Source organism: Lathyrus oleraceus, unplaced genomic scaffold (genome assembly GCF_024323335.1).
Source record: "Lathyrus oleraceus cultivar Zhongwan6 unplaced genomic scaffold, CAAS_Psat_ZW6_1.0 chrUn0001, whole genome shotgun sequence".
NCBI classification, from domain to species: Eukaryota; Viridiplantae; Streptophyta; class Magnoliopsida; order Fabales; family Fabaceae; genus Lathyrus; species Lathyrus oleraceus.
Window position 1 is genome coordinate 67,412 of NW_026112392.1, and position 19,512 is coordinate 86,923.

The following is a 19,512-nucleotide window of genomic DNA, read 5'->3' on the forward strand; positions in this document are numbered from 1 at the left end:
ATCTCCGAATCAAGATCCTTGAGGTGTATGGAGATTCAGCCTTAGTGATCTATCAAGTCAAAGGTGAATGGGAAACTCGTGATACGAAGCTAGTCCCCTATCGCGCTCATGTTGTGAAGATGATAGAATACTTCGACGATATCACTTTCCATCACATCCCAAGAGTAGAAAATCAAGTGGCTGACGCTTTAGCAACATTAGCATCAATGTACCAGGTCAGATTCCATAATGAAGCTCCACTTATTCGAATCGAGCGAAGAGATGAGCCTGCCTACTGTCAACTGGTTGAAGAAGAAACTGATGGTAAACCATGGTTTCATGACATCAAGCGATATCTTTTAAGTCAAGAGTATCCAGAAGATGCTACATTGTTGGATAAGAAAATTCTGAGGAGGTTGTCGTCCAAATTCTTTTTGAGCAATGATGTGCTTTACAAGAGAAACCATGACATGGTTCTGCTCAGATGCATGGATAGACACGAAGCAGACATGTTGATCAAGGAGATTCATGAAGGATATTTTGGAACCCATGCTAATGGACATGCCATGGCCAAGAAGATTTTGAGAGCTGGCTATTACTGGTTGACCATGGAGTCCGATTGTTTCAGCTATGCAAGAAAATGTCATAAATGCCAAATTTATGCTGATAAGGTGCATGTACCGCCAACACTACTGAATGTTTTGACGTCGCCTTGGCCTTTCTCAATGTGGGGCATCGACATGATTGGCGCTATAGAGCCTAAGGCTTCCAATGGTCACCGCTTCATCCTGGTTGCCATCGATTACTTTACTAAATGGGTAGAGGCTGCTTCCTATACCAATGTGACGAGGCATGTGGTTGCTCGCTTTATCAAGAAGGAGATTATCTGTCGCTATGGAATCCCAAGCAAGATCATCACTGACAACGGTTCAAACTTGAACAACAAGACAATGACAGAATTATGTGAGAGTTTCAAGATTGACCACCATAATTCTTCTCCATATCGTCCAAAGATGAATGGTGCTGTTGAAGCTGCCAACAAAAATATCAAGAAGATCCTGCAAAAGATGGTGAAAACTTATAAGGATTGGCACGAGATGCTACCCTTTGCTTTGCATGGATATCGGACCTCAGTCCGCACTTCAACAGGGGCAACCCCATTCTCCTTAGTATATGGGATGGACGCAGTCCTCCCAATCGAAGTAGAGATACCTTCCACGAGAATATTGATGGAAGCCAAGCTGGATGAAGCTGAATGGATCCAAAACAACTATGATCAACTTAATCTCATTGATGAGAAGCGTATGACCGCTCTGTGCCATGGACAATTGTACCAGCAACGAATCAAGAAAGCTTTTGACAAAAAGGTCCGTCCTCGAGAGTTCAAGGAAGGAGATCTCGTGCTCAAGAAGATCTTGCCAGTACACAAAGATTCACGTGGGAAGTGGACTCCCAACTATGAAGGCCCATACGTTGTAAAGAGAGCATACTCTGGAGGTGCTCTATTTCTCACAACTATGGATGGCGAAGAGCTCATTCACCCTGTGAACTCTGATGCAGTCAAAAGATACTATGCCTAACGAATCCCGGTGGACTGAAAACCCGAAAGGGCGGTCCAGGCAAAAGTTAGGGATAAAAAAAAAGGGATGGTAGCTCGCTAAGTTGAAAACCTGAAAGGGCGACTTAGGCAAAAAGGAGCGTCCCGGTGGATTGAAAACCCGAAAGGGCGATCCAGGCAAAAATTAGGGACAAGAGGCATAGACTGCATCAGTTCGTCACTGATCAACACAGAAGAGCTAAAAAATGAAAGATCAATCTAGCTACTCCCTTCAGAAGCGAGGTCTCGTGGAGTCATTGTTATTAGGGATAGTAGTAGTCATTGCGATTCAATGTAAACCTTTTCCTATTGCCATTTTCAAATTTGTAACATTCCATGGAGCTACGCCATTTGCGTGCTACCATTCTTGAATAAATACAAGTTTGCCCATCAAATTCTATCATTTGCTGTTTTTCTCTGGTTTTCTTTGTTATGCAAAATGTCATTTATTTGTTAATAATGAAATTTTGAACTCAAAAAAGAATTTTTCAACATATTGAGAAACACAATTTTTGCTTTGACATGTGGAAATATTAAAAGGAAATCTTTCGTCTTTCCCTGCAAGTCTCAAGTTGCAAGACTCCCCTTGGATGATCAATATTCATCTCCAGAGAGCACAAATTTATCATTCTCTGGAAGGATTATTGGGCCAGTTATAACTGTTCAGCTTGACGGATCCTCCTTTGATGCATTTACACACTCCTTTGGTTGAGTTATTGGTGTTGAGGATTCAGTACCTCCATAAAGCTTTCCCTAATTTCCAGTCTGTATATTGTCAGCATTTGCATTTCATGATCATTCATACATCATGCATATAAGCAAAATCCAAACCATGCATAGCCGAAATGTACTTCGTGCTCATTTTGCATTGACCTAGGTCTTGTTGTTGATCCTATATCCCTTGACCTCTAATTCTGGTTTGTCTTTGGTGCCCTTAAACCAACACCCGGTTTTCGCAGTCATTTTCAAAGTCCAATTGTTGTTGGCACGTACAGAAAGTTTAATTACCCTGTCTTTCCTGATGGTTCCGTGAAAGTCATGTATGACTTATTATCTTGAAAAATTTCCAGAAGCTTGGAGGTTCTTCGTGTTAGAAAGCTCCAATGATGTTCCTTTGTATGTTTTCCAATATTCTCAGGTCATGTATGAACCTATTGGTAAAACTCCCTTTGTTTTTTCCCAAGTGATGTCAGGTCATGTATGAACCTATTGATGAAACTTGCTTTGTATGTTTTCCAATGTTCTCAGGTCATGTATGAACCTATTGGTAAAACTCCCTTCGATTTTTTTCCAAGCGTCGTCAGGTCATGTATGAATCGGCCTGTTAAAAATTCTTTGAATAATCAAGTGTTGACAGGTCATGTATGAACCTGCTGTTGAAAATTCTTTGGATGTTCCAGCATTGTTAGGTCATGTATGAACCTGTTGCTGTTGAGCTTTTATTCCAATATTCCCAGGTCATGTCTGAACCTGTTTTTGAAGAATCTTTCCAATGTTGTCAAGTCATGTATGAACTTGTTGTGGAAATTTTCTCAAAATGTTCCAGCATTGTTAGGTCATGTATGAACCAGTTGCTGTTGAGCCTTTATTCCAGTTTTACCAGGTCATGTATGAACCTATGGCTGAACCTTTTATTTTAGTGTCGGCAAGTCATGTATGAACTTGTTCTGGAAATTTTCTCGAAGTATTCAAGTATTGTCATCAGGTCATGTATGAACCTATTGATATACTCTTTTTGAATTTTTCTGAGTTTGTTAGGTCATGTCTGAACCTATTGTCAGAAATTCTTGATATTCTCCAGCATTGTCAGGTCATGTATGAACCCATTGCTGTTGAGCTTTCATTCTAGTATTACCAGGTCATGTATGAACCTGTTTTGAAGTATCTTTCTCTATGTTTATTTCAGTGTTTTCAGGTCATGTATGAACTTGTTGACACACTCTTTTGATTTTTCTGTTTGTTGTCAAGTCATGTTTGAACTTGCTGTCAGAACCGTTCTTGGTATTCCCCAGCATTGTCAGGTCATGTATGAACCTGCTGTTGAGCTTTTATTCCTGTGTTACCAGGTCATGTCAGAACCTATTTTGAAGAATCTTTTTCTTTGATTATTCCAGTATTATCAGGTCATGTATGAACCTGTTGCTGAACCTTTTGTTCCAATGTTGTCAGGTCATGTATGAACCTGTTGTAGAGGTTTTTCTTATTCGGTTTTAGTAAGTCATGTGTGAACTTACTGCCGAAATCTCTTGTATTCCAAGTGTCGTTAATCAAATTTTACTTTGAGTACTCTCTAGTGTGTGTCTGATTCTCCAGCAAGATTGTTTTCCCCAGCGAGTTGGTTTTTACCATTTGTCTGTCTCCCTGTGGACCATCAGTATTCCCCACAGATTGGTATGTCAAGTAGCATCTCCTGTCAAGGGTCCACCATATCCCTAGCAGGGAAGAAAATTAAAAAAAAAAGAGAATCTTGCATCCATGCATATCATATCATAGCATTTTCATTTCAGGATCAAAATCAGGGTTTTCTTAGTATTTAAATATCTTCTCCTATGATCATATGAAGGTCGTCCTACTTCATATTCTCTGGTTGAAGATACTTAAATAGGGGCAACTCTCACACCCCGATTTTGACCCTGATATTCATATCATTATTTCATTCATTTTCTTTGTTCCTCACGATGTTTGTTTCCTCTAACATGGTACCCCCTGTTATTTTCGTGAGCATCAAGTGGTCTCCTCTTTTGTTATTGTTGCACCTTGTTGTATTTTGCGCATTCAAGGCGAAGTTCTGCTGTCAACATATTTAGATACATGGGCACATTCCGCGTCGTTGGTAATCAAGGAAATTCAAGGATTATTGTGTTTGGATTAGGGTGGCTTACCATGTCTTAAGGGAGGTTCATTATCATGTGGTTTTTTTCAAGAGAGACCAAGCATGGTCGTCGCCGGAATCAAGCATCTATTCTCAATGGATTAGATATATATCATAAAATACGATCGCAATGGAAGTCTGCATCTGTACTAAAGGAACTCTTGAATATGACATGCTGCGTTTTGGCTATCTTGATTTTGCTTCAGTTTTCTACCGAATGAGGCTAAAAATACTAAAGGAAGGAAATCAAGTCTTTAGGTATTTAAGGATGTACAACTTCATTGTTACCATCCCATTTCTTGCGTATCAATCTCCTTGTGTTGTTGACTTTAGAGAAATCAAAGGTGGTTACGTGGAACGGATAAATGAATTGGTTGGATTTCACATATTTTCAAATTACACAGGTTTGGTACTCATGATGTTGTTGTTTTAAAACTCAACAAGGCTGATTTAGGTTCTCCTGCTCTTGGGCAAGGTGTAGTTTACAGATTAAAGGACTCATCAATTACTGCTGCTTTTGATGATATACCAGAAGATGGTTTAAACAATCCCCTAAGGCTGAAAAAAATTGCAAATAAGGTGACGTATCACAGGATGAAAGAGGCATTAGTACAGTTGAGTAAAGGTGTGCATAAGGGTCCTGCTTCTGATCTAATCCCTGTCTTGTTCGGGGAGAGGCATCCAAGAAGTCCAATTAGGATATTTAAAAACGTGCGTGGAATTACTGAGAGAGAAATAATTGTGAGGGACTCAAACCGTTTCCATCATTTTAAAGATGGGATTTGCTCATGCGGTGATTATTGGTAAAAGACGCTAATTTATGGAAATATGAAATGATTTTGCCGTAGTACACCAGACATGCATTAATCAAAAAAACTTTCTGAGGCAGTCTCAAACACTTTTTTTTCAACAACTTTCAGCTGCTTCATAGCTACATTGAGTTCAAAGCAAGACAGCTCAATCTGTTCTTCATCTCATGTTGCCACCTTTATCTCTCCTTCTCCTGAACCACTTCACTCTCCTGTTTTCCTCCTCTACCAAATAGTAAGGCAGTTTTTGGCTCCTGGAATCTCCTGCAACAGGAAAAATGAGATTGATGGGCATGTGTGCTCAGAGTTTTGAGAACCTCTCCGCAATCCATCAATGGAGAATTGTTCCTTTCTACAGGCGTCTTAATGCATTTCAACAGGCTCGGTCATTTTTCAACCGCCGTCACCCAAAATTCAGGATGAAGCACTTGCAGTTACGGTATCACCTGAAACCAATAAAGAAGCACAAGTTTAATTTTCAAAATTCACAAAAAGCAAGTTTGCAGCATACCACATAACCATTGTTCGCATACCATTGTCGACTTAAAAACGCCGTCTTGCAACAGTACCTTGTAAAACTCTTCACAAGTTTATGACCGGCATTAAGTGTCAAACAAAATCAAAAACTTGTTCTTGGAGTTGGTGCTGCAAAGATGACTGTGTCAACTCTTTTTCTACATTGGGACAACTAGACCTCATCCACCAACACCTGAACAACTGTCTACTGAAGCAAAGGACTTTTCTGTTGAAATACCTTCACAAGGAACCAGATTTAACACCTTCTGCATCAGACTCGTTACTGCATCCATTCATCACATTCGAGTATCAGGAATCTCATTCAATATCACGCAGTTCAGTCAGGGACTCTTGCAATCGGATGACAAGGCATTCGAACTGAACAAGCTCCAAACATCTCTTTATGAAGAATTCTTTGGCAAATCAATTGCAGCCATTCCTCCTGTACCTGTTGAAGTTGCACATAGTAAAGTTAGTTCAGATGTCTTAAATGCAAACTTCTTAACTGTTATTCTAAATATTCCACCTGCTTTTCCCATTTCGAATTCTTAAGAAGTGGAGCATCATCATAGATACCAACGATCGTCCCTGCATTGGCTTGCGGATCTCTGCAACCGATCAATATTTTCAAGACTTCCTTCATTGATGGTCTACTAGCTGGAAGTGTTGAAGTGCACATACTCCTGAATTTGAAGATGTTGTGTTACTTGGTTTCACAGCATCTTTGTCCAGAAGCTCTTCTATATCGGTTCCTATCTGAATATGGCGTCACACCTATTCTGCAAGCGACAAGTATTCGTATCCAGGATTAACTTCTTTTCCAGTTGTCAATTCCAATAGAACTGCTCCAAAGCTGTAAACATCTATCTTCTCGTTAACTCTAATTGATTGAGCATATTCTGCAATTCATGCACAAAATAAACATTGAGATCTAATAACTTAAGATAGTCAAATTTTATGAGAAAACGGGAATTTGAAACTGTTTTTTACCTGGAGCAATATATCCAAATGTGCCAGCCACAGTTGACATGGTGGCAAGTTCTTCTGGTTTGATCAGTATCTTGGCGAGACCAAAATCAGCAACTTTAGTGTTGAATTGTGAATCCAAAAGAATGTTACTTGCTTTCACGTCTCGGTGAACAATAGGTGGCGAGCAATCGTTATACAGGTAACATAAATCTTGTGCAGCTCCAATGGCTATATGCAATCTCTTCGGCCAATCAATGATGTCATGATGAACCGTACTGAACACAACCAAAGTGCGCCATTGACTGAACATGGAGGTCATGTTGATTATGCACATTCTTCATCTTATCTAGTTAAAACGACACTGGCTTCAGAAGGCATTTCTATAACTGATAATGATTCAAAGATTGAGCAACCAAAGCAGGAGGTATTGTTAACTCCTGAGGGCCATCCGATTCTGGCTGTTCAAAGTGCTCAAAACTATGGTTTGAATTTAATGTCTACCATGTTAGGGACTCAGCAAGTTCAATTTAACGGTAGTGAGCTTCAGGCCCAAGAAACACCACACTTACCTTCATTTGTCCTGCAAGTTCACAGGCGGTGTCCCCTAGCCCAACCCCACTCTCTGCTTCGGGCATCTCTAATCATTCAATTCCGAATGATGTAATCTTTGAATTACCATCCAAATTAGTTTGCTCCAGCTTAGGGTCCATGATCCTGCGATAACCCACCAAAACCGTGTCAAAATAGTTATGCGACATCACACCGACACCAACTTAATCCACGAACAAATCATGTCGCTTGCAAACCTCAGCTGAAATTCAACCCGGCGTGATGTATGTCCTGCAAGTATCAGCAGCAGATGAGATTAACACGACCATGTGCCATTAATTCAAAAATGTATACTCAAGTGGTTTCACAACAGTGATTTACCTGTGGTAAAAAAATAGGATGAGAGTTGAGGGGGGACCACCAAGCTTGAGCAGACAATTTCAGAACTCACGCTCCACTACATGGATAGGTGCCTTAGCTCCTGGTCACTACCAACGGTACAGAAAAGCAGACGAGAGGGACCACCAACTTGAGTGAAGACAAAAACCTCCAGCATCCTCCATACGGACAGCGCTCCACTACACCACAGGGAACACATCAGAGAGGTCATATATAAAAGGGGTTACTATTCACATAAACCCAAGGGAGGCGCATCCACTATTCACAAAAACCCTAGAGAAGAGAGGCGCATCCACTATTCACAAAAACCCTAGAGAAGAGGGGCGGCCGACGGTTCACAAGAAAAAACGAGAAAAGAGAGAAGGAAATCGGAGAGTTTCAATCGCAATTGCCATTACCTGAAGCCACCATTCCGGAACACGAAGGGTAGTGGAAGCAGTTCGAAGAGCGACCAAACCGTTGTCGCATTCGCGGTTTCATAGGTTATTACCTTCCCTTTATGCTTGTTGTTTTGTTTACCATAGTTGGATGTTGCTAGATTAAACTCCATTGTCGGTGTTACCTTCGTCACCATTTGTGCTTTTCAAAAAATGAAAGAAGTTGTTTGAGGGAAGGTGGATTTTTTATAAAGAGACGAACACCACCGTTACTCTGGCTTTTGTTTTTCCTTTGGTTTTATTTTGAGTAATTGTTAATATTATCATTAACGGTCCGGTTGGTTTGGGAAACAGTGCTAGCGGTGTTTGCTATACCCAACGTATATTTGATGTTCTTTTTGCCGTTTCCCCATGAGCAGCTGACTGTTGGTCACTATTTGTGACTGTTCGTCACCTAGTCCCACCGCCCAACAGCCACGTGGCTAGGGCTGGGTCGGTTCCCACCACGTCATTGTGGGCCAATTTGGAGCAGGTTTTGGTGTGATCCGAATCTCCCCGGTTCAAAGACCGTTGGGTTCTCCTCTGGCCCAAATGCTCGGCCCATGCTGGCATTTTGTTATTCGTTTTTTATTTTTTTCTATTTATTTATTTATTTATTACGTTGTTTATATATTTGGGCCACTGCAAGTCTAACAGTAAGTTAGTCATGGCCTGGTGGAAATGGAGGTAGCTCAACTCCTCTTTGGTCCTGTGTTCGACACCCATGTGTGTGGTCTTGGTTTTTCAACATTTTTGATTTTCTCATATTTCTTTAATCCTCACATTTGATTATATGGTCTTACTACTTAACTAACGTGTTTCTATTATTTATTCGTTTTTATAATTTTATTTTTAACATAACTTAGGTGATTATTCTTTCTTTGGGATTTATGTGAATTATTTATTTTTATGTGTGAGATATGTTTCAATCATGATAAATCATCTCAATTTCATTGATAAAAAAAACATTAAAAAGAGTAATAATGATAAATATCACTTAATTCTCGATTCAACGTCGAGCCCATTTCCATACCCTTGTAAGTCGATTGCTTTTAAGCATCACCATCAACCTCACATGGCTTACTCTTGGGCCTTCTTACAATGACCTCTTAAGCAACATCAACTAAACTTTCAATAATTTCAAACCTCGGTACTTTAATTGTTTTAATTTAATATTCAAATCGTTTTCTAAATAAAACGTGAAGAAAAAGATTACCTGGATGGAATGTCCAGTCGTAATCCCGAATATTAGGCTCAAGCTGTAAGAGCTTGCAAGCCATAAATATTCGTCTTCACTTCCACACTCTAATATTCAAATCGTTTTCTAAATAAAACGTGAAGAAAAAGATTACCTGGATGGAATGTCCAGTCGTAATCCCGAATATTAGGCTCAAGCTGTAAGAGCTTGCAAGCCATAAATATTCGTCTTCACTTCCACACTCTAATATTCAAATCGTTTCCTAAATAAAACGTGAAGAAAAAGATTACCTGGATGGAATGTCCAGTCGTAATCCCGAATATTAGGCTCAAGCTGTAAGAGCTTGCAAGCCATAAATATTCGTCTTCACTTCCACATTCTAATATTCAAATCGTTTTCTAAATAAAACGTGAAGAAAAAGATTACCTGGATGGAATGTCCAGTCGTAATCCCGAATATTAGGCTCAAGCTGTAAGAGCTTGCAAGCCATAAATATTCGTCTTCACTTCCACACTCTAATATTCAAATCGTTTCCTAAATAAAACGTGAAGAAAAAGATTACCTGGATGGAATGTCCAGTCGTAATCCCGAATATTAGGCTCAAGCTGTAAGAGCTTGCAAGCCATAAATATTCGTCTTCTCTCCAAAACACATGTAAATATCTCAAACCATCTTCTTAATAAAGTTGGAAGAAAAAGATTACCTGGAGGGAATATCCAGTCGTAATCCCGAATATTAGGCTCAAGCTGTAAGAGCTTGCAAGCCATAAATATTCGTCTTCTCTCCAAAACATTTATAAATATTCGAATCATTTTCTTAACAAATATTGGAAAGAAACAGACTGCCTGGGTGGAATGTCCAGACGTAGTCCCGAGTATTAGACCCAAGCTATAAGAGCTTGTAGGTCACAAGTACTCGTCTTTCAAACTTCAAAATACCTAATTCCTAACTTAATACTTTTTCAATAAAGGTGGAAATGGAACACGGTGTATACCGTGCACTCCTGAGATTAAGATTCGAGACGTATGCCTCGCCTATCTTAGCTCTCGCCAACATTTAAAATTGTCAATGCGGTTTCTCCAAACTCTTTCTCAATCAAATTCAAAACACTTATTTCTTATTAAACGCTTTTTTCAAATAAGATGGAAATGGAACGTGGTGTATACCACGCACTCCTGAGGCTAGGATTCGAGATGTATATCTCGCTCATCCAAGTTCTCGCCATTATTCAAAACACATAAAACCAATCAATTTCTTTTTCTTGCCGCCGTGCGATTGACCTCTTAAACCTTTTCACAAACGAAAGGTACTTTGTTTCAAAACAATGCAAGGCAATGTTTTTCCACCTGTTTTGGGTAGTCCAACAATGTTTTCGTCGATTTGACACAAAGTAGCTTTCGCTAAAATCGACTAAAAAACAAACATTTTTCTACCCAGAACTACGTAAGCCTTGATTTCTCTTTTGAGATACGTAGGAGCAGGATTTGTAAATCTTGTCAGGCCCACTAATAAAAAACTTAGGTTTAGTCCTTCGTCAAAAACTCAAAAATATTTTCCTCTCTTCTTTCTTTCCCACTTAATAATTCGAAAAGCCTAACATTTCAAACTAACACTAATGCACACAATTGACCTAATTATTCTCGTTGAGTACAACGGACGTGAGGGGTGCTAATACCTTCCCCTTGCGTAATCGACTCCCGAACCCTGATATTGGTTGCGATGACCATATCTTATCCTTTTCTTTTGTCTTGGGTTTTATCGATATTTCCCCTTTCCTTTTTAGGAATAAATAAAGTTCGGTGGCGACTCTGTTCAGTCCATCATTGCGAGCGTGCGATTGCGCTTCGCTTTAAAGTCGTATCCCCAATTTTTCGAGGTGCGACAGTGATGATTATATTTAGCATTTGAATTTAAATAATGAACTTGTGAAATTGTTATAATTTGATGTTTTGTAGGTGTCATGATTTTTTTAGAGACCGAGTCACATGTTCGACCGGTTTAATAACTTTATATTTTTTGATAAAGACAGCATTATTAAAATGACTTTTCCAATTTTATTCGGTTTAGTCATGCGGTTCGACCTGTGACCCGGTGGTTCGACTAACGAACGAGTGGCTCAATACCCTCACGGTTTGATTACCCTTTCGATTGTTAAAACTTTGATTTTAAGATCTACCTAATCATCAAACTAAGAGTTTTTTTTAAAAATAAACACCAGTAGTAGGATATGAATAAGGATTTTCTTCGAAACACAATTTCAGATATACTTTATCAATCATAATTTTAACCAAACACTTGATTACCTATTATTAAGAATTTAAAATTAGAATATTTGCATAACTCAAATAAATTCTTTATCTTGTGTCTTTAAATCCATCCTCACTAACTATCCATGTATAATATATTTTTTGTGATTTCAAGGGAACCATATTTTTGATAAATTTAAAACATCCATTTCATTCAACATGAAAACATAAATAATTAAAATATTTAAGTAATATTTTATAAAAAAAGACAATGCAAATAATATATATTCCATTTTAAATTTCATTTATTCATAATAGTGTTTATAGTATTTTAAAGATTTACACAAATTTCTTACAAAAAGTAAGTTCCAGAGCTAAACTGAAGTGCACGTTTTATTATTTTTATTGAACTCATACAATAAAATTCATTGGTGAAAACAACAACATGTTGTCTTCTCAAGATGAGTATAACATTGTCCCCCTTTTCCAAATCCCTTGCCACGACAATCCTTGTCGCACGTTGCAACACAAGGCCCTATACAAACTCCTCCGGGAGGGACCAAAATACTGGTAACCAATCCTGAATCAACCAAAATTTAAAATTAGTTTGTGTCTGACATTGCTTCATTATTTTTACATTAAAAATCTCAATCTAATGTTCTTTCGAATTGAGAATTGATTAAACCATAATTGAATTGTTATTGATCTACATATCTTGTTTAAAAAGAAATCAACTTCTTAGAAGGGTTAAACAATCACATAATTTTTTAGACGAGTCTTTTTTACTTTCTTTTGAATATAAAGATGCAATATATGTTTCAATAAAAAACATTTGGTGTTAGTAAACTCTACTTTAAAATTGAAACTCAAAAATAAAAATAAAATTTCATTCTTACCCGAACTAACCATCAAAACAAGGCATAAAATACTCAATAAACAAGATTGATTGGTGTGACATGCCATTTTGTAAGATTTCAATTTATATTTTATTTCTTTGTAACGAGTAAGACTAACATAACTTCTATTATATAGGCCTAAAAACTGTATTAGTTTTTTAATATCTCATTTGACTATTAACTTTACATAAATTTATTAATGGAATCTTAAAGTAAGAAAGATAGATTTAAATAAATAAAGTGGTCAATAAAATGAATTTGATAATATTGAAATATAATCTTCATTTTCTATTGAATTTTGAAAGGAATATAAAATGATATTATTCATCAATGACTTAATACCTATAGTCAATTTTAATTATTAAAATATAATAAATAGATTTATAAATACTTAAAATTATGTGTAATATATGATTATAAACATGTAGTTTAATTGAATAGATTATTATAATATTAAAATTAATAAATTTATTATTAAAAATACTACTCAATTTTAACCGAATGACAAAAAAATGGTGTCAAATTACGTAGGAGTTATTTTAGTCCTCGTCAAATTACGAGTTTGTTTAAAAATTAACTGAATAAACTTTACACGAATGTCCGAACACAACTATTTTGTTAACACTTGAACAGTTTCTATAAATTATAAAATATATTATTATTATCTTTAATTGTAACATATTGGTCATGACTTTTGCAATGTTTTATTATTTTGATTTTTATGGTGACTCGAGTACAAAGATTTTCTTAAGAATTTAACAACAAAACATTTCAACACTAAATTAATTATTTGGTCATGATTTTATCATTTTATTTACAAGTCTCACATGCTAGTGAAGAAATGTAAAGTGTTTGTACATGTAATTATCATAAAACGACTATTTATTTTCTCATCGTATGCAAGTGTTTAAAAGGTTTGAGTCGTTATCTTGTAAATCAATATTTGTTGAAGATTCTCTTACATTAGTTATACTTTTTCTAATACTTTTGTTTCTAAACATATAATTCAATTCTTTTTCATTACTAGGGTCTCCCAAATAAACCAAATCATCAGAGACATAATTCATTTGTATTTGAAATAGTGCTTTAAGGATCGAACTAGCTTGACCGGTCAAACAGAAAATTGAAAGGATCACCAATTTGGTCTTATTGTTGGATCAGGCAAGCTATTAAAATAGTTGAAACTGACTAGAACTGACCAAAATCAGTAAATCAGCGGGTTAAATGCTATCTTTTTTTTCTTTAGCCAAAATGAGATTGCAATAATAATTTTAAATATATATATATATATATATATATATATATATATATATATATATATATATATATATATATATATATATATATATATATATATATATATATATATATATATAACTTTTTTTAATTATTTGAAACAATTTTCCAACACTAGAATTAAATTTATAAGAAATCGCAGTTATTTTTTTATCCAGATTATGTTCCAATTAGACTTTGTTCAAAATTTATTTGTATTTGTATTTTGTACTATTTTGTTGTGTGTGATGATTATATTTAGCATTTGAATTTAAATAATGAACTTGTGAAATTGTTATAATTTGATGTTTTGTAGGTGTCATGATTTTTTTAGAGACCGAGTCACATGTTCGACCGGTTTAATAACTTTATATTTTTTGATAAAGACAGTATTATTAAAATGACTTTTCCAATTTTATTCGGGTTAGTCATGCGGTTCGACCTGTGACCCGGTGGTTCGACTAACGAACGAGTGGCTCAATACCCTCTCGATTTGATGACCCTTTCGATTGTTAAAACTTTGATTTTAAGATCTACCTAATCATCAAACTAAGAGTTTTTTTTTTAAAAATAAACACCAGTAGTAGGATATGAATAAGGATTTTCTTCGAAATACAATTTCAGATATACTTTATCAATCATAATTTTAACCAAACACTTGATTACCTATTATTAAGAATTTAAAATTAGAATATTTTCATAACTCAAATAAATTCTTTATCTTGTGTCTTTAAATCCACCCTCACTAACTATCCATGTATAATATATTTTTTGTGATTTCAGGGGAACCATGTTTTTGATAAATTTAAAACATCCAATTTATTCAACATGAAAACATAAATAATTAAAATATTTAAGTAATATTTTATAAAAAAAGACAATGCAAATAATATATATTCCATTTTAAATTTCATTTATTCATAATAGTGTTAATAGTATTTTAAAGATTTACACAAATTTCTTACAAAAAGTAAGTTCCAGAGCTAAACTGAAGTGCACGTTTTATTATTTTTATTGAACTCATACAATAAAATTCATTGGTGAAAACAACAACATGTTGTCTTCTCAAGATGAGTATAACATTGTCCCCCTTTTCCAAATCCCTTGCCACGGCAATCCTGGTCGCACGTTGCAACACAAGGCCCTATACAAACTCCTCCGGGAGGGACCAAAATACTGGTAACCAATCCTGAATCAACCAAAATTTAAAATTAGTTTGTGTCTGACATTGCTTCATTATTTTTACATTAAAAATCTCAATCTAATGTTCTTTCGAATTGAGAATCGATTAAACCATAATTGAATTGTTATTGATCTACATATCTTGTTTAAAAAGAAATCAACTTCTTAGAAGGGTGAAACAATCACATAATTTTTTAGACGAGTCTTTTGTACTTTCTTTTGAATATAAAGATGCAATATATGTTTCAATAAAAAACATTTGGTGTTAGTAAATTCTACTTTAAAATTGAAACTCAAAAATAAAAATAAAATTTCATTCTTACCCGAACTAACCATCAAAACAAGGCATAAAACACTCGAAAAAACAAGATTGATTGGTGTGACATGCCATTTTGTAAGATTTCAATTTATATTTTATTTCTTTGTAACGAGTAAGACTAACATAACTTCTATTATATAGGCCTAAAAACTGTGTTAGTATTTTAATATCTCATTTGACTATTAACTTTACATAAATTTATTAATGGAATCTTAAAGTAAGAAAGATAGATTTAAATAAATAAAGTGGTCAATAAAATGAATTTGATAATATTGAAAATAATTTTCATTTTCTATTGAATTTTGAAAGGAACATAAAATGATATTATTCATCAATGACTTCATACCTATAGTCAATTTTAATGATTAAAATATAGTACATAGATTTATATTTTATTTCTTTGTAACGAGTAAGGCTAACATAACTTCTATTATATAGGCTTAAAAACTGTATTAGTTTTTTAATATCTCATTTGACTATTAACTTTACATAAATTTATTAATTGAATCTTAAATTAAGAAAGATAGGTTAGATTTAAATAAATAAAGTGTTCAATAAAATGAATTTGATAATATTGAAATATAATCTTCATTTTCTATTGAATTTTGAAAGGAATATAAAATGATATTATTCATCAATGACTTAATACCTATAGTCAATTTTAATTATTAAAATATAATAAATAGATTTATAAATACTTAAAATTATGTGTAATATATGATTATAAACATGTAGTTTAATTGAATAGATTATTATAATATTAAAATTAATAAATTTATTATAAAAAATACTACTCAATTTTAACTGAATGACAAAAAAATGGTGTCAAATTACGTAGGAGTTATTTTAGTCCTCGTCAAATTACGAGTTTGTTTAAAAATTAACTGAATAAACTTTACACGAATGTCCGAACACAACTATTTTGTTAACACTTGAACAGTTTCTATAAATTATAAAATATATTATTATTATCTTTAATTGTAACATATTGGTCATGAATTTTGCAATGTTTTATTATTTTGATTTTTATGGTGACTCGAGTACAAAGATTTTCTTAAGAATTTAACAACAAAACATTTCAACACTAAATTAATTATTTGGTCATGATTTTATCATTTTATTTACAAGTCTCACATGCTAGTGAAGAAATGTAAAGTGCTTGTACATGTAATTATCATAAAACGACTATTTATTTTCTCATCGTATGCAAGTGTTTAAAAGGTTTGAGTCGTTATCTTGTAAATCAATCTTTGTTGAAGATTCTCTTACATTAGTTATACTTTTTCTAATACTTTTGTTTCTAAACATATAATTCAATTCTTTTTCATTACTAGGGTCTCCCAAATAAACCAAATCATCAGAGACATAATTCATTTGTATTTGAAATAGTGCTTTAAGGATCGAACTAGCTTGACCGGTCAAACAGAAAATTGAAAGGATCACCAATTTGGTCTTATTGTTGGATCAGGCAAGCTATTAAAATAGTTGAAACTGACTAGAACTAACCAAAATCAGTAAATCAGCGGGTTAAATGCTATCTTTTTTTTCTTTAGCCAAAATGAGATTGCAATATAATTTATATATATATATATATATATATATATATATATATATATATATATATATATATATATATATATATATATATATATATATATATATATATATATATATATATATATATATATATATACTAGATTTTTTTTTAATTATTTGAAACAATTTTCCAACACTAGAAATAAATTTATAAGAAATTATAGTTATTTTTTTATCCAGATTATGTTCCAATTAGACTTTGTTCAAAATTTATTTGTATTTGTATTTTGTACTATTTTGTTGTGTGTGATGATTATATTTAGCATTTGAATTTAAATAATGAACTTGTGAAATTGTTATAATTTGATGTTTTGTAGGTGTCATGATTTTTTTAGAGACCGAGTCACATGTTCGACCGGTTTAATAACTTTATATTTTTTGATAAAGACAGTATTATTAAAATGACTTTTCCAATTTTATTCGGTTTAGTCATGCGGTTCGACCTGTGACCCGGTGGTTCGACTAACGAACGAGTGGCTCAATACCCTCACGGTTTGATGACCCTTTCGATTGTTAAAACTTTGATTTTAAGATCTACCTAATCATCAAACTAAGATTTTTTTTTAAATAAACACCAGTAGTAGGATATGAATAAGGATTTTCTTCAAAACACAATTTAAGATATACTTTATCAATTATAATTGTAACCAAACACTTGATTACCTATTATTAAAAATTTAAAATTAGAATATTTGCATAACTCAAATAAATTCTTTATCTTGTGTCTTTAAATCCACCCTCACTAACTATCCATGTATAATATATTTTTTGTGATTTCAGGGGAACCATATTTTTGATAAATTTAAAACATCCATTTTATTCAACATGAAAACATAAATAATTAAAATATTTAAGTAATATTTTATAAAAAAAGACAATGCAAATAATATATATTCCATTTAAAATTTCATTTATTCATAATAGTGTTTATAGTATTTTAAAGATTTACACAAATTTCTTACAAAAAGTAAGTTCCAGAGCTAAACTGAAGTGCACGTTTTATTATTTTTATTGAACTCATACAATAAAATTCATTGGTGAAAACAACAACATGTTGTCTTCTCAAGATGAGTATAACATTGTCCCCCTTTTCCAAATCCCTTGCCACGGCAATCCTGGTCGCACGTTGCAACACAAGGCCCTATACAAACTCCTCCGGGAGGGACCAAAATACTGGTAACCAATCCTGAATCAACCAAAATTTAAAATTAGTTTGTGTCTGACATTGTTTCATTATTTTTACATTAAAAATCTCAATCTAATGTTCTTTCGAATTTAGAATTGACTAAACCATAATTGAATTGTTATTGATCTACATATCTTGTTTAAAAAGAAATCAACTTCTTAGAAGGGTTAAACAATCACATAATTTTTTAGACGAGTCTTTTTTACTTTCTTTTGAATATAAAGATGCAATATATGTTTCAATAAAAAACATTTGGTGTTTACTTTAAAATTGAAACTCAAAAATAAAAATAAAATTTCATTCTTACTCGAACTAACCATCAAAACAAGGCATAAAACACTCAAAAAACAAGATTGATTGGTGTGACATGCCATTTTGTAAGATTTCAATTTATATTTTATTTCTTTGTAACGAGTAAGACTAACATAACTTCTATTATATAGGCCTAAAAACTGTATTAGTTTTTTAATATCTCATTTGACTATTAACTTTACATAAATTTTTTAATGGAATCTTAAAGTAAGAAAGATAGATTTAATTAAATAAAGTGGTCAATAAAATGAATTTGATAATATTGAAAATAATTTTCATTTTCTATTGAATTTTGAAAGGAACATAAAATGATATTATTCATCAATGACTTCATACCTATAGTCAATTTTAATGATTAAAATATAATAAATAGATTTATATTTTATTTCTTTGTAACGAGTAAGACTAACATAACTTCTATTATATAGGCCTAAAAACTGTATTTGTTTTTTAATATCTCATTTGACTATTAACTTTACATAAATTTATTAATTGAATCTTAAATTAAGAAAGATAGGTTAGATTTAAATAAATAAAGTGTTCAATAAAATGAATTTGATAATATTGAAATATAATCTTCATTTTCTATTGAATTTTGAAAGGAACATAAAATGATATTATTCATCAATGACTTAATACCTATAGTCAATTTTAATTATTAAAATATAATAAATAGATTTATAAATACTTAAAATTATGTGTAATATATGATTATAAACATGTAGTTTAATTGAATAGATTATTATAATATTAAAATTAATAAATTTATTATAAAAAATACTACTCAATTTTAACCGAATGACAAAAAAATGGTGTCAAATTACGTTGGAGTTATTTTAGTCCTCGTCAAATTACGAGTTTGTTTAAAAATTAACTGAATAAACTTTACACGAATGTCCGAACACAACTATTTTGTTAACACTTGAACAGTTTCTATAAATTATAAAATATATTATTATTATCTTTAATTGTAACATATTGGTCATGAATTTTGCAATGTTTTATTATTTTGATTTTTATGGTGACTCGAGTACAAAGATTTTCTTAAGAATTTAACAACAAAACATTTCAACACTAAATTAATTATTTGGTCATGATTTTATCATTTTATTTACAAGTCTCACATGCTAGTGAAGAAATGTAAAGTGCTTGTACATGTAATTATCATAAAACGACTATTTATTTTCTCATCGTAT

The 19,512-nt window shown here is 33.1% G+C and overlaps 1 protein-coding gene and 2 long non-coding RNA genes across 3 annotated transcripts; all 3 read right to left on the bottom strand.

Moving 5' to 3' along the window:
* Positions 1 to 6,547: 6,547 nt before the first annotated feature.
* On the bottom strand, positions 6,548 to 7,061 carry LOC127110541 (LRR receptor-like serine/threonine-protein kinase FEI 2). Its single transcript, XM_051046118.1, has 2 exons — positions 6,764 to 7,061; positions 6,548 to 6,672 (listed from the first exon to the last, which is right to left on the bottom strand). Exons 1-2 carry the CDS (start codon positions 7,059 to 7,061, stop codon positions 6,548 to 6,550), a joined length of 423 nt encoding a protein of 140 aa, XP_050902075.1.
* A 4,774-nt stretch (positions 7,062 to 11,835) lies between these two features.
* LOC127110522 (uncharacterized) lies at positions 11,836 to 12,539 on the bottom strand. The gene is made up of 2 exons (XR_007797323.1): positions 12,447 to 12,539; positions 11,836 to 12,130 (listed from the first exon to the last, which is right to left on the bottom strand). It is a non-coding gene; the product is annotated as an uncharacterized LOC127110522 (long non-coding RNA).
* A 2,166-nt stretch (positions 12,540 to 14,705) lies between these two features.
* LOC127110521 (uncharacterized) lies at positions 14,706 to 15,376 on the bottom strand. Its single transcript, XR_007797322.1, has 2 exons — positions 15,227 to 15,376; positions 14,706 to 14,910 (listed from the first exon to the last, which is right to left on the bottom strand). It is a non-coding gene; the product is annotated as an uncharacterized LOC127110521 (long non-coding RNA).
* Positions 15,377 to 19,512: the final 4,136 nt, after the last annotated feature.

What these genes read in the sequence shown, in the direction of transcription:
- LOC127110541 (XM_051046118.1), bottom strand. Translation starts at nt 7,061, where the DNA reads ATGACCTCCATGTTCAGTCAATGGCGCACTTTGGTTGTGTTCAGTACG. An exon ending in ATTTGGATATATTGCTCCAG is followed by an intron (nt 6,673 to 6,763) that starts GTAAAAAACAGT and finishes CATGAATTGCAG; the next exon opens with AATATGCTCAATCAATTAGA.